General features: G+C 34.6%; 1 protein-coding gene across 2 annotated transcripts in view; it reads right to left on the bottom strand.

The window, feature by feature from the left end:
• Positions 1 to 15922, bottom strand: part of WASL (WASP like actin nucleation promoting factor) — a 96921-nt gene that overhangs the window by 41748 nt on the left and 39251 nt on the right. For both annotated transcript variants that reach the window (XM_051961316.1, XM_051961317.1), the window contains exons 2-4: positions 9922 to 10056; positions 6592 to 6678; positions 4689 to 4785 (exon numbers count right to left, since the gene is read on the bottom strand). In XM_051961316.1, coding sequence (XP_051817276.1) covers positions 4689 to 4785; positions 6592 to 6678; positions 9922 to 10056 — 319 coding nt within the window. The remainder of the gene's footprint in view (positions 1 to 4688; positions 4786 to 6591; positions 6679 to 9921; positions 10057 to 15922) is intronic.

Here is a 15922-nt window from a genome sequence, read left to right as displayed (position 1 = left end):
TCTATGTCAATTGCTGACACATCAAATTTTAAGTTTAGATTTTTTTTATCTCAGGTTTTGTTCAAGTAAATCACAATATACTATTACCTGGTTTTAATAAATTTCATAGTATAAAGAACACTCATCATGATAACATATCCTATAATCTGATATTAAAGTCTAAAAGTATACATATGCTTCACAGAATAATTATTCTGATACATTTAAAGATAACTAAAGGATTACAAACTAATTAGTGGGTTACTAACTACATAGCGAATTGTTAACATTTAATCTCATCACTGAGAAATATAAATGTATTGTTTCATCTAGTAGACTAGAAAGATCAATTTCCCGAACTCACTCAAAAAAATTGTACCTCAGGACAAATGCAAACTGATGAAAAATAAGACTTGAGGCAAACCACCCGAGCTCCTTCTGGGACAATCTGAGACATCTCAAGAAAGACCCCAGACCTAGCTTTAATAGGTGTCAAGTTTAAATACCCCAGACCAGCTTTGATGAAACAGCCAGAGCACACACCTGGAGCTAAGCTGGGTTCCTAGTAGCTTCTGCTGGAACCACAGGAATTTTTACCTCCCTGATTGTAGGTAGGGAGTCAGAGTTTGAGTCTGGAAAGACTGAGGGAATCTTTGCTGATAAAGAATACCAGACCTAGCTGTGCACAGGGAAGACTTGGGATCATCTTCAGAAGATACTAAGGTTAGTTTTTTTTAAAAAGCCTCTCCTATCCTAAAGAGTAACATCAAATGCTTACCTGCCAAAAAGAATTCACAGAAAAACTAATGAAATAAAAAATAAAATTTAAAATGAAATGAGACTGAGGAAAAACTAAAAACAATCCAAGAAAAGATTATGAAAAGAAAATCAATTAAACTAGAAAAAGAGACCTAGAGGCTTAAAGAAAATTACATTTTGAAAATATTCTAAATAGACATGTGAAAGCCAATGAAGTTTGAAGAGACCAAGAAATAATAAAACGAAATAGAAAGAATGAAAAAATAGATGAGAATGTGAGAGATCTCATAAGAAAAACAAGATCTGGAGAATAGATCAAGAAGAGAAAACATAAGAATAATTGGACTATCTGAAAAAATAACACAAGAAATAATTAAAGAATATTGTCTTGAAATAATAGAACAATTAGGGAAAGTAGAAATAGGAAAAAAAAAATCACTCATTACAACTATCTCTCTATTTATATACACCAAAAAGGATATAGCACCCTCCAAAATCTATAAAGAAATGAGGGGAATGAAATAGGATGGGAGGGAGAGGGCACAGACAAAAGAGGGTGGGCAAAGTTGGGGTCAGGGAAGGAGGTTAAGTAATAGTGAGGCAAGTTAGCAGGAATAAGCAAAATGGATTAACAGGGAGAAAAAAGAAAAGATAATGTGTACACATATGTATACATGTAGTATACATGTTATGTGAATATGTGTGTATATGTAAACAAATATAACCTTGCTTAACTATAATCAGCTTGGAGGACATGGTGAAAAAGAAATGGGGGAAAAAAGAAAAAAAGAAAAAACACACAAAAGAAAATCTATAAAGAAACAAAGAAAATGTGGACAATTCTGAATACAATGTGTTTTATTACGCATTATAAAAATATTTTATTTTCTTGAAATGGAAATTTGTTGTTACACATTTTGAATTTTTCACTATGTTCTGCTGTGTACGTGGCAATGTTTTTCTTTTCTTTTTGTTTCCTATTTTTGAAATATAGGGGAAAAAAAGAATGATGATCATGATGAAAATCAATGTCTAGCCGCAGTGCTCAGCTTCAAGAACTTACTGACATGCCGTCCAAATAAGTGTGAAGGACTCACACTTGGTGTGGGCAGGCGCTAGGTCTGGTTGCCTCGATGCTGCTTGGCAGCAGAGCACCTGCAAGGGACTGTATGGGGGAGGAGGCCCATGGGGAGTCAGGAAGACGGAGATTTAAATTCACTATGAGACCTTAGCAAAGCCACCTAATCTCCCTTAGCTTGTTTTCTCATGGCCAAAATGGAAATTTGCTCCTTCAGGGTGCAGGGGAATATATGAGTTATGAATATATGAGATAATTTAATGCAATTATCATTAAGGGGGGGAGGAGGTGAGAAAAAGAACTACTTCCATAAAAAATACTACACATGGTTAATATTCAGAAAAATACTTTGGTAGGAGGGCAAATTGGACTAATTTTTCCTAAAAAGTAGTGAGATTATTCTAACATCTTGTTTGGTTCAGGCTGCTGACAAATTTCTGGCGGATACTTAGCTAGGGGGATCATAAGTAACTTGAACAAGGTGGCTCTGCTCAGTTGACTTAATTCAAGATGTCCTCAATGACTATCCCTGTTGTATATCCTTCTCCACCCAGCTACATCTCTTCATTTTGTTCCAGTGTTGAACAAAAACTGGCCTGAATCAATCCCAGCCACATACAAATATGACAGCAGCCAGCCTAGAGAAAAGCAGAAGTACTGTAAAGGCATCAACAGTGGAGTTTTACTCTGATTTCACCACTAAAATGATTGGGGATAAGGCACGTTAGGGCCCCGTGAAACCTCAGTTTCCTCATCTGTAACTGGGGCTAACACCTGTCTTATTTTTTTCATGGAGATGCTGTGAGGGTTCACAAACATCATCTATTCTAAAGCTAAAGGTAGAAAATGACACATGGAATGAAAATCAATGTCTAGCTGCAGTGCTCAGCTTCAAGAACTTACTGACATGCCGTCCAAATAAGTGTGAAGGACTCACACTTGGTGTGGGCAGGCGCTAGGTCTGGTTGCCTCGATGCTGCTTGGCAGCAGAGCACCTACAAGGGACTGTATAGGGGAGGAGGCCCATGGGGAGTCAGGAAGACGGAGATTTAAATTCACTATGAGACCTTAGCAAAGCCACCTAATCTCCCTTAGCTTGTTTTCTCATGGCCAAAATGGAAATTTGCTCCTTCAGGGTGCAGGGGAATATATGAGATAATTTTATGAAGCACTGTATAAATGTTGGGTATTATGATTCTGAATAACAGACAGAATCAATATCAATATCAATATGATTTTTTATCTTTGAAGATGTGATAGCCCTCAAAAAAAAATTTCAATAGCAAAGCATCATATCCTATGGGTAATAAAAGCTGTTGAAGTTACAATTAACTTCAAAGAGGAAACAACTAAGTTGCAATTTTAAAAGCACGGAGATTAAGTTCTTTACTTTGATAGGATTGTAAAAATGGGGTAGAATTTCTTCATTCCTAGGGGACAGGAGAGGAAGGGATGCCAGTAGAATGTAATTCCAGCAGCATTAAAGTTGTGATAATTATTTTTTAGCTTGGAATATTAGTGGCTAAACATACTACTTGATTCTTTAAATATTACAGATAAAGTTAGCAGTCTTAACTACATTGATGTATTGTGCTTGCTACATATTAAAGGAACAGATAGGCAATTCCCACTAAAAGCAGTTCAAAACTTTCAAGTAATCTTAAATGCATTCACTTCAAATCCTAATTTCTTCATTTGAAAGGTCTTTTACAGTCATCTATCTCTTAATGTCGATTTCCTGCAACTACTCTTTAAAAAATTAAAGCAGCTTTTGTTCAAAGTCCCTGATGCTTTATGTTGTTCACAAAATCCCCTATAACATAAATTGTACAAATATTATTCGCACTTTACAGATGAGAAAATGGAAGTTTCGAGATATCAGATGACCGGCCTAGAGTCACACAGCTACTAAATGAAAGACCAAAGATTTAAATCCTTATTTAAATAAGGCCTCTCTATAATCTTTGTTGGTTCATGTACTCAGACTACATCATTCCATTCTCTACAACAAATCTAAATTCCATATAATTGGGATTTTCTCATTCACTGTGCTCATGGTAAGAAACAGAATCCCAGGAATTAGAAGAGACTTTAGTATTCATCTAATTCAATCACAAAGCTTTCAATCGCTGAAATTTTGGATTTTATGACGCTGCTGCTCCTCCAATATGAAATGATCTAATTCTATCCTTTTACCTAATGAAATCCTTCATGTGCAGGTTCAAAATCGGTTCCCTTTATGAAGACTTCTAAATTATGTTAGCCAAATCCCCCTCTTTCCTGAAGTACTACAGTATTTTCAGTTATCTTTTTTTTCAGGCTTCATGTTAACTTTTCTGCTATTGACACTGCTGACCATCGTCTCTCTCTTTCTCTCTCTACTCTCCCTTGACATCCCTGATATTGTACCCACTCCTAAGATTCCACTCCTATTTCAATGACAAGTCCTTTTCTGTCTCAATTGTTGGCTCCTCTTCTTACCACCCTCTAATTTTAAGAGTTCATTTCCCAGACCTCTATTCTCAATCTTATCATCTTCTTCTTTTGTGGACACTATTTCTCTTGTAAATCTCACCAACCACCAGAACTTCAACAATCATCTTTATATGGACATTTTTCAAATCTGTACTCTTTCCAAATTTGTAACTCCAGTCACCTGAACAGTATTTGTAACCAACCTTTATGCATTAAAAGGACAAGAATTTATTCTCTTTCCTACAACCCATGGTAATAAAAGCTGTGCTATGTATATGGACCTGATAAACTACATCCATGAAAGATTTATGGGACTGACCCTTGCATAAATCCTACTGTTGGGAAACCAGCTGCCCACTACATTTTCTTCTTTCATTTTTTGGCAAAGCAGACTTACCAGATTTTCTTTGTCGTCGCCCCAAAAGATCTGTAACTGTTTTCCGGAATTTTTTTGCTTCTTCTTCATTGGCAAAATTAAGACCAACTTGACATGTCTAAAATAGTTTGATTGAGAAGTTAAAATTCAGAGAAAAAAAGGGAAATTATTAATAGATTTGTTTTGAGATGTATAGACAAAAAAAATCCCAAAAGGCACATGAAGGATTAGTTAAAAAATTACTGTATGTTAACTAGGATAAAGAATGAGAAATAGAATGGTACTGAACTTCAAGTGAAAATATAAACTTTGAGTTAAATGTATTATCCTATACACTTAATCCTCAACATTCACACATGTAACCTTTATAACTTTACAACATGATTTTATTAGTGATTTCATTTTACCTTTCATATTGGTAACCATGCACAATCATGGCTATGCAAAGTGGACAAAAACATGAGAGGCACAATGCCCACATGTTTGGGGAGTGATTTATATCTTATGAGGAGTTTCTCTAGTCTTGTTCATCCAAACTCTATAGAGAAATCACCTTGCATTTATTACATATTTTCAATGTTTGCCTTTAAAAATCAAGTTTTATATGCAATTATCTCCTATTTCTCCCAAAAACATACCATTAAGTCCACTGGGCTCTAAACCTAAGCGTGCCAGGTCAGACATGCAGCCTGGTGAGAAAATAAAGATGTCAAATAAATTTACTACCAGGGTAATATTCCACAATATGCCACTGTTGACCTAATTGACTAAAAGCATCAAGGCTGCCAATCCCATCATTGATGGCTACTTCAGAGTTAAACATCAACTCGCCTCTGCTATGCTCCCATACTCTTGAGACCATTACGGACGTCAAACAATACTAGGAAACAGACACTGCTAACAATGAAGAATATTTCAAGTATGGTCAATGCCATCCACTAGCCATGAAGGAGAAAATGTCAGAGATGATGTTGAGACCTTACTAATAACAACATCTTCCAACAGCGGTGACTAAACAGTCTTTGGGTTTCACAAGGCAGTCAAGGTAGAGAGGTTTACAGCAGTATAGTAAACAGTAAAATGCATCCATACTACCATTTGCCATAATAGAAGATAAATTTCAGGTTAAAAATATTTTAGCTTTAAGAATTTTACTTGCTGTATAGTATTTAAGATTCTATAGACAGTATTGCTATGAAAATGAAGGCTGTCTCAAATTTTTTTAATTGAGCTGTTAGAGCACCAATGTTTTTGCATGTTACCAATTTTATTTTGTGTATTATACTTCATAGTAGGAAAACTGCAACATCAATATCATTCTCAGAACTGAAGTTTTGTTATAAAGAAGCCTATGCAGAAAGGTATATTCTCAACAATCTTTAGCTAAAGATTACAATTATGGGTTGTTACAAGATCCTATATTTCCCATCTGTTCAACATATCAAAATTAATGTTTCTTTTTACTTTTGTGCCATTTACTAGGAATATTACAAAAATTTAGGACTATTTATATTTTTTGTTGGAACTACAAATGGGACATATATTAGAGTTTAAATCAAAAACTGGAAGGAAAAAAAAAGAGGAAATACTGCTCCAAACTTAAGAAAGTCATTCCAAAGTGAAATTTATTTTTAATGTTTCTTATGCAATGTAAAGATTATAAAAATGCTACTTTAAAAGGGATTATCTGGAAAATAAAAGGGGTTATTTTCCAATGATGTTGCCTGATGTCTTTATATTTTAAGCTGGCAACATGTACTTACTAATAAGATCATTTGTTAAAAAAGACTAAACCATTCTTTATATTTTTTAAAATGCAGAAATGAAAAATCTAGAAACAGTAATTTCATGAACATAACTATAAACAATGTCATTTAAAATTTAGTTGTATAAATAAAACATATTAAGGTAAATGATGACTTACATCACCAGCAAATGTATGAAAATATCCTCTAGGACCATTATATACAAAGTTATTGTACAGCTCCTGTTCCCACAGTAGTTTCCCATCCTAACCAAAAAAATAAAAAAATAAATAAATGAAAAGTTGAAACAACAGTTACCAAAAATATAACCTTAAGGATTGTGCTTAAGGCAAAGTATATTACTTATATAAGAAAATAAACAGTGCTTTTAATATAACAAAAAAATTTGATCTAATTTGAATTGACTAGTTTCAGTATCATGTGATATACTCTCTCCCCTCATATCCACACCCCCCTTACCTAGTAAAAGAGACCCTTCTCCTTCTGTATACACAAGTGATTTCATTCCATTACATTTTTTACTTGCAGACATTTTCCTCCTTCACTTACCTTTAATCTCTTCCTGATTTCCTGGCTGCTTCCTTACTGTCTCTCTTCCCTTTCTCAAATCACCTTCACTTAATCCAATCATATCTGCTGGCAATTGTTCCACATCTTTCCTCTCTTTTAGGACTAAAATTTTTGAGAAGGCTGTATAGTAAGGGCCTTTACTTTCTTCTCTCTTTTTTCTGAACTCTCTATGGGGCCACCTTCCAACCTAAACATTCAACCAAAATTGTTCTCTCCAAAATTACTAGTGATCTTTTAAGCGACAAACCTGGTAACTTTTTAATCAATTCTCAGTCTTTGTGACCTTTTGCAGCCTTTTACAAAGTTCATCTTTTCCTTGATAATCTCTTTTCTCTAGGTTTCTATTGCATACCTTTCTTTTCCTTCTCTGACCACTCCTGTATCCTCTAATGGATCTATATAGAGGATACATTTAGTCACAGTCACAGGCTCTCTTCTTTTTTTCCCTCCCTCTATATTATTTCACTTGGGAATCTAATCATCTCCCATGGATTTAATTATCATGTCTATAATGATGATTTCCCAATCTACTTGTCCAGCCCTTACCGCTTTCCCTAACTCCAGTCTTCCAACTCCAAACACCCAGGACACATTTCAAACTTACTGTACAATAGACATTTTAAACTCAATATGTCCAAAACTAAACTCATCTTTTCCTCCTAAATCCTCACTTCTTTCTAACTCCTCCTCCTCCTCTTCATCATCATCATCATCATCCCCCACCTGCCCCAACCCTTGTATCACCTGTCATCCTTAACTCCTCACTCTCTCTCATCCTAGACAGAATCTATTACCAACGGCTCTCCATTTTAACCACCTCCCATTTTTAGCACATGCTCCATCTTCTCCCCTGACAATGGCACTATTTCTGGGTGGCCCTTGATCCCCTCAGACTGAGACTATTCCACGAGCCTTCTGCCTGATCTCCCTGATTTGACTCTCTCCTTACTCCAGTTCATCCTCTACTCTGCTGTCAGAGTGATCTTCTTAAAGTGCAACAGCACAATAAATCTTTGGTCTACCATGCAGAAAAGCCCTTTTTTGCCTGCCCTCCTGCCTCTGTCTTTCTAAATTTCTTATGCTTTTCACACAAATCTTTCCAAGTTTCATCTTTTCTTAAAGTATTTCATCACACTTATACTGGATTGCTTGTTTAGGCATCCCCCTTAGTTTCCAATTCTTTGTGACTACAAAAAGCTGCTATAAATATTTTCATTTCCCTGGCCTACTTGCTGTTCCTCAAATAACAGATTCTCTTCTCACTTCTGAACATTCTCTCTGGTTGTCCCTTTGGCTCAGAATGTTCTCTCTTTTCTTATCTACCCCGTGGCTTCCTTCAAGAAGCAGCTAAAAATCTACATGAAACCCTTCTCAGTTGTTCTTCCTTATAGTGCTTTGCCCCTCATATTTTCAACTCCCCCTGTATTTAGCTTGCTGAACAAAGGTGCACTCATGCTGTCTCCCCCATCAGACCATGAGCTCCTTGAGAGCAGACCTCTGACATTTAGCAGTTTCTGGCATACACTGGATGCTTATTTCTATTTACTGATTCTATGTTGATTCAATAAGGATCTAAAAATTTCTGTAACTGGGCTCAAATGCACAAGATGGGCAAAATACCGTTTATCCTGCGTTGAACCAATGACACCACAAGGGTGATGTTTTAATTTACTTGGGAATAGATTTAAGAGAGGCAGAGGTGCTCAAAGTCAGCCTTACTCTCTCTTCCAGAGTCCAAGTTCAGTGGCAAGGCATGTCAATGACTGGCCTGGGATGCAGTGGGTGAAAAAGGTCAGAAGGGAATGAGTCAATTACCCTTTTAACCTTGCAGACAGCAGATTCAGAAGTAGGGGAAGGAAGAAGGGGGATGGAAGTCAAATGGTGAATAAATATCCTAAGAAGTCAGGATAAGTGGGATATGAAAGGTACAAAGTATTTGCCATAAAATGTACGTAAAATTTGGGCACATTTGCAATCTCCAATTTCAAAAATGAAGAACTGGAAAATATAAGGTGGATTTAATAAAATAAATCAACTTTTTTTTTAAAAAAGCACTTTTAGTACACTAATAAAAGACATTATGCAAGGATGGGAATAGACAGACACAATGTCTTTCTTGGGCAAAATGTAGTTTTGTGCACAAAACCTATCACTTTTAATCTTGCAGTAGTCAAAAAAAAAATACAATATCTTGTAATATCCATGCATCACATTTTTAGCCTAAGAGACAATGATAAACTATAAGTCACAGAATATTCAAGATAACTAAATACCATGCTGTAATTCATATTTGACTGAACATAATATAGGTATAATATAAAACAAAATATAACATCTTGATGAGTCTTGTTGGGGCTACAAATGCTTTTTTAAAAATTTCTGAAGGGTAATTACATAGAAAGAGTAATTAAATAGTATAGTATATATAGAATTCACCTTGGAGACAGGAAGATGTGTCCTTAACTCAAAACCTGGTTACAGAGGCAACTCCTTAAGACCATAAATTACAAAGAAAATATTAAAAGATATGCACTGAGAGAGGAAGTACCTCACTGGATTTCTGAATACTTATGGAATATTAGCAATGAGTAAAAATTATAGAAAGATTTCATCTCACCACAATGAAGAATTTTCTATTAGGGTTCAAAAGAAGAATGGACTAGTAAGGTAATACTTCAAGTAAAAGATAACAAGTCTGATGGCAAATGAGAATTATTATAAGCACAGAGCAAGAAAACAACCAGGTTAAACACTAAGTCTGTTTATAGGGGCTACCAATGGCCAAATAAAATAGTCAAATTTCTCATAAAAATACCTCTTCAGTGACACAGTGATTAAAATGTTAAAAGAAATAAACAGACATGAAGTATTAAGATCAAACTCCAACAACCCCAAAGTAAAAGGAAAAGAAATCTCACCTTGATATCAAATACTCTGATAAAATAAGACCTTTGTGGATTGTCCTTAACAAGACATGCTACACCACAGCATTTTTTTGACCACATGCTATTCCTATCTGCTGCATATAACTGTACCACCGCTGAAGACATAGTCTGAAAGAAAAAAAAGAAATTAGAGCAGTTAGATTCCAAACAAGAATCTATCAATATTGTAGAGAGAAATTATCTTATTTTCAATGTGCCTCAAGAGAAAATAAAATCTTCTTTCCCAGCTACCTTTGACTTGCATTGAGGGGAAAAAAATCACAACAAAAACCTTGTTGCAAACTTGTACAATCATGCAAAAAAAAAAAAAAAAATCCCCCCTCTCCCCTTTTAATTGTGCTTTGGCCATATTTAAAAGAAAATTAAATTCTTTATCTGCATTATGAGTCCATAAATTGTCAGGAGATTATCACAAGTTCTCTGAAAATGTTATCAATTACTGCACTGATCAGTTCTGAAATAACTTTCGAAAGTTATTTGTCTTTATAATATTGTTATTATTGTGTAAAATGGTTCACTTCCAGTCTGCTGGTTCATCATTCTGCATTACTTCATAGAAGACTTTCCTGATTTCTCAAAAATCATCCCTTTCATCATTATCTATTCATCATCGACCACAATATTCCATCATATTTATACAGCATAACTTGTACAATCATTCCCCAGTTGAGGGGCAGCTCAACATCATCCAGTTTCCAGTTCTTTACTACCACAATAAAAGCTGCCACAAATATTTTATTATTATTTTGCTTAAAACTGCTCTATCACTTAAAATACTATCCCTCTAATTCCTCCTACTCCCCCTTTCTATTTCCCAGTTTGGTGAAATGTATATTTCTGTACCCAACCATGTGAATTCTTTCCTCCTTTGAGCAGTTAGATAAAAATGAGGTTCAAATGCTGTTCACATTTCCCTTAATGTAGTCTTCTATGTGATAACCTCCATTATGGCAGTTCATTTCTCCTGCTCTTCCTCTACTTATTCCCTACTAGCGTATATTTTATTAAAAAATATAAAAATATAATAAAAGCATTCTCAAGTCCTCTGTCTTATAAAACTCTCTTTGAAATAATAATTAAGATAGGGTTTTAAGGGGACACAAGTACCATCTCTTCATATTGGAATGAAAACAGCTAACCTTATTTATAACTTTTCCCTTATAATTGCTTCCTCAAGTTTATGTTTTCATGTTCCTCTTGACTTTTTTATCTGCATTTCCATATTTCTATACAGCTCTGGTTTTGTCATTAGGAATGCTTACAAGTCCTCTATTTAAAGTTCTATTTTCTCTATGGGATTATATGAGTTTTTGCTAAGTAAGTTATTCTTGGGTTTGTCCTTAGTAATACACTTTTAAGCTCTACACTCCTTGATAACATGATAGCTGCTTAAGTGATCCTAAATGTGATTCCTTGACTTGAATTTTTTCTTTCTGGCTAAAATGTTCCTAGAAGTTTTATTTAAAGGTTTTTGTTTTGTTTGTAAGGATGTGACCTGTGGAGTCTATTTTCCCATTGTCTGCTGTTCTTTGGGGATTTGAGTGATACACTTTCACGATTTCTTAACATTATGATGGTGGCTTTTTGGGGCATGGTTTCCAAGTTATCCAATTATTCTTAAATTATCACCTTGTTCTGTTTCTGGATCAGTTGTGTGTACAAAAATTCCTTTCATTTTCTTTCGTTTCTTCAATCTTTTGACTTTTTTATGTTTTTGGATGTTTCATGGAATCATTAACTTCTATTTACTTCATTCTCTTTCAGAGAGACTATCTTGAATAATCTTGTATGAAGTTGTTAATTCCCTTTTCAGTTTTTCCTTGCATTGCTCTCATATCTTTTCCATTCCCCTTTACCCCTTTAATATATTCATTTTAGTTTTTAAATTCTTATTTCATCTATTCCAGGAATTCTGGGCGAATTTGTATCCAAACTGTTTATTTCTTAGAAGCTTTGCATGTGAATGTTCTAGAGTCATTCTTTTCTTTTAGGTTTGTGTTCTGGATGACTGTTCTTGAGACAGATTTTTTTTTTTTTTTTTTTTTTTTTTTTTGTTCATTCTGTTAGCTTTTTTCCTGAGTTTGAATTTCATGTTAAGTTAGCAACTATTAGAATGAATGCCTGGACAGATTTTATTTGTCCTCTTTGGATGCATTCTTGAGGATATTGAGTATTATATTTATTATTCAGGTTCCTATAGTGGTCTGATCCAGAGCAAAGCCTAACTGTTGTTTCCCAATCTAAAATTTGAAACCTCCTGATTTGAGTTTGGATCTGAGAAACAAGTCTGTGCGTTTGCCCCTACTGGACTTCCAGTGTAAATGTTGGGCATTACCAGTCAGCAGGAAAGATCTGCTTGTTGAGAGTGAAAGAACTATAACCTTATTTAAATGATCTCCTTGCTCAATACATACTTTAGGACCCTCAATCACTCTTCTTGGAATGCTACCTTCGGTACAAGTCTTCCCCTCAGTCTATCCTGGGTCTGGGGCAAGAACTGGATAGTGAGTAATAGAGCTTCCAGCTGGTACCTATTCCTGCACCCTACTTAGGGTTAGGCCCCTATCCTGCATCTGAGACTCTTTTTATCCTCCCCAACAATGGGATGCTCCAGGTAGCATGCTTCTAGCCAGATTCCATTCTCTTGGTTTCCAGATCTCGCCATTTCCTTTTGACAAACTGGACTGATAAAATGAGTCACTGACTTTTTATCTTAGACTTCTAGATCAGGATTTGGTCTGGTACATTTTCTAGATCTTTGTAGAGCAGTAGGGGAAAGTTTGGTTAGGCATTTCCAGATATTCCACCATTTTAGCTGGTCTCTCAGAAATCAATTCTAGTAAGATTTAGCAATACTTTTTCTTCTTTTTGGGCTCTATTAGAAAAGCTCAAGAATAAATTGCCTAGCATGTGGAACAATGATGTATAACTTTCAATTCTTTTTTTATACTGATAAGTATGTGGTTGAAAGAAGATAACTTTACAAGCACAGAGTGAAATATTGGGACTATTCTAACATTTTCAAGTATAAGGTGATTATTACATTTACCATGTTTCTTCGTTATTAAAAAAAAATGACAACAATAGGATTTTAAAACATAAAGGCTAATTTAAACAAAACTAACATAAAATTACAGTGTCTTTTCCTTTTAAACATTTCAACCTGAAATGGGTGCTTTTTCAACACTAAATGCAAAATGCTTAGTTTTTATGGGCTCAAGTTTAGAAGTCAAGTCAGATCTTAGGGATCAAGAAAAAAAAATTACCTTTGGCTTTCATTAAATTCATGAAACAAATTGGACATGTCTGATGAAAATGTAAATTCTATCGCTGTTCACTGGACTAGTTAATGAATAAAAAGGGAGAAAAGACTTATTCAAAGCAATATAATTTTATATGCATTATCTATATCTGTCATCTTACTACTAATAATTAAAGGAGATTCCGGTTTTGCATAAAGCCTAAACAAAACTTTCTAGAGCCTTTTCAACCTCTCATTTCTATGATTACTAGCTCTACTAATTGTTTTTACATTTAAAAACAATTCCATGTGAAACTAATTCAACACCAAAATAAATTATTTAAAACCTGAACAGTAATAGTGCTACCCTTTATCTACTTTATTTATTTGAAACTTAAATGCAAAATAAAAAAAAAATAGAAAAACAAAAAACATTGTCATGTGCCTATCAGAACATTAGGGAGGATTCAAAATGTGTAACAATAAATTTCCATTTCAAGAAAGCATAAATAATAAGATATTTTATTAATAACTGTCTATCTTTTCTTTGTTTCCTTCTTTTATTCTTTACTGTGCAGTTTTTACTTTTTTCTTTTTTCCCCTCCCTGCCCCCACCTCTCAAGAAGGCTGCAGTGAGGCAGATATGTTTATTTATGTATATATATACTACATATACACATACATACAACTAAATATTAATACTGATGATATATGTATATTTCTCTCTTGACTGAAACTTTTTAAAGTTTGACTTTGAGTCAATGATTACTACTGCTACTTTCCCCTCCCCCAAAAAATTCTACTCCTGATCATTATGACATTTACGTATATTTCTTTTTTCTTATCTCTGCTAACACTCCTACTTTAGTTCTGTTGATTAGCCTTGCTATCACTCAACCTCCTGGCCACCTCTGCACCCTAACAAGGATCCCTCCATTATCTTCTTCCCTCACCTAATCTCTCCCTCTTTATCCCCTTCCTACTAATCAACACATCTTACTTATCCCACTCTCATTAATTTACATACCCTTCTATACCCCACCTTATCCAATTCCCTCCTTTCTCGTTATTTCTTTATAGATTTTGGAGAGTGCTATACTCTTCTTAATATATATACATGTATTGTTTCCTCTTTAATCATCCCTAAGATGAGTAGATTTTCACAACTATCAACTCTCTTCTCCCTTCTAATTCCTGTATAAGTTCTTGTTGTCACACCTCATTTCGACAGCATAATTATTATTTTTACTTTTTCCTAGATGGTTTTACTCTACCCCAATCCTCTTTTGGACTGCCAGTTACTAATGTGTGTTTATTAAGTCCCTTGAAATTAGACTTTGATGTTGACTCTTATAATTCTTTAGAGTTCAGCCCTCTCCCCCCCCATTCAATATTATATATTTTCAGGCACCACTCATTCTTTTGTCTGTCGATAAATAAGTATATAGACCTGCAGTCTTTTACTGTAACCACTGATAAATCCTATACTATTCTTAGGTTTTGAAATTTATCAATGATACAAAGTTCTATGTTTTCCCTGTAGGATCTCTTTGGGGTGGTGATCAGTGGATTTTTTTTTCTATTTCTGCTTTTCCCTTTTGCTCTATTACTTCAGGATAATTTTCTTTAATTATTTCTTGCATTATTGTGTCAAGATTCTTTTCTTAGGACATGGCCTTCCGACAGTGCAATTATTCTTTTGTTTTCTCTTCTTGATCTGTCCTCCAAATTTGTTTTTCTTATGTTTCACATTCTATTTTTTAAACCCTTCTATTTTTTTTTTCTGATTAATCATTTAGTTTATTTCATGCTTTTTATTTCAAAATATATGCACGGATAATTTTCCAACATCGACTCTTACGAAACCTTGTGTTCCAAATTTTCTCCCCCTTTCCCTTATCCCCTTCCCTAGATGGCAAGTAGTCCAATATATGCTTTAAAAAAAATGTGCATTAAATCCAATATAGGTATACATATTTATAAAATTATCTTGCTGCACAAGAAAAATCAGATGAAAAAGGGGGAAAAAATGAGAAAGAAAACGAAATGCAAGCAAACAACAAGAAAAAGAGTGAAATGCTATATTGTGGTCCACACTCAGTTCCCACAGTCCTCTCTCTTGGTGTAGATGGCTGTCTTCATCACAAGATCATTGGAACTGGTCTGAATCATCTCACTGTTGAAGAGAACCATGTCAATCAGAATTGATCATAATATAGTCTTGTTGTTGTCGTGTACAATGTTCTCCTCATTTTACTCAGCTTCAGTTCTCTCCAGGACTCTCTGACATCATCCTGATGATTGTTTCTTATCAAACAATAATATACCATAACTTATTCAGCCAGTCTCCAAATTTAGGGCATCCACTCAGTTTCCAGCTTCTAGCCACTACAAAAAGGACTGCCACAAACATTTTTGCACATATATGTTCCTTTCCCTGCTTTAAGATCTCTTTGGGATATAAGCCCAATAGTAATACTGCTGGGTCACAGGGTATGCACAGTTTGATAACTTTTTGAGCATAATTCCAAATTGCTCTCCAGAATGGTTGGATCATTTCATAACTTCACCAACAATGTATCAGTGTTTCAGTTTTCCCACATCCCCTCCAAGTTTTATCATTATCTTTTCCTGTCACCTTAGCCAATCTGAGAAGTATGTAGTGGTACCTCAGAGTTGTCTTAGTATGCATTTGTCTGATCAATTGTGATTTAGAACAGCTTTTCATATGAC

Source organism: Antechinus flavipes, chromosome 5, assembly GCF_016432865.1.
Source record: "Antechinus flavipes isolate AdamAnt ecotype Samford, QLD, Australia chromosome 5, AdamAnt_v2, whole genome shotgun sequence".
Taxonomy (NCBI): domain Eukaryota; kingdom Metazoa; phylum Chordata; class Mammalia; order Dasyuromorphia; family Dasyuridae; genus Antechinus; species Antechinus flavipes.
The sequence above is the reverse complement of the archived record's forward strand: the minus strand, read 5'-3'. Positions and strand labels throughout refer to the sequence as shown.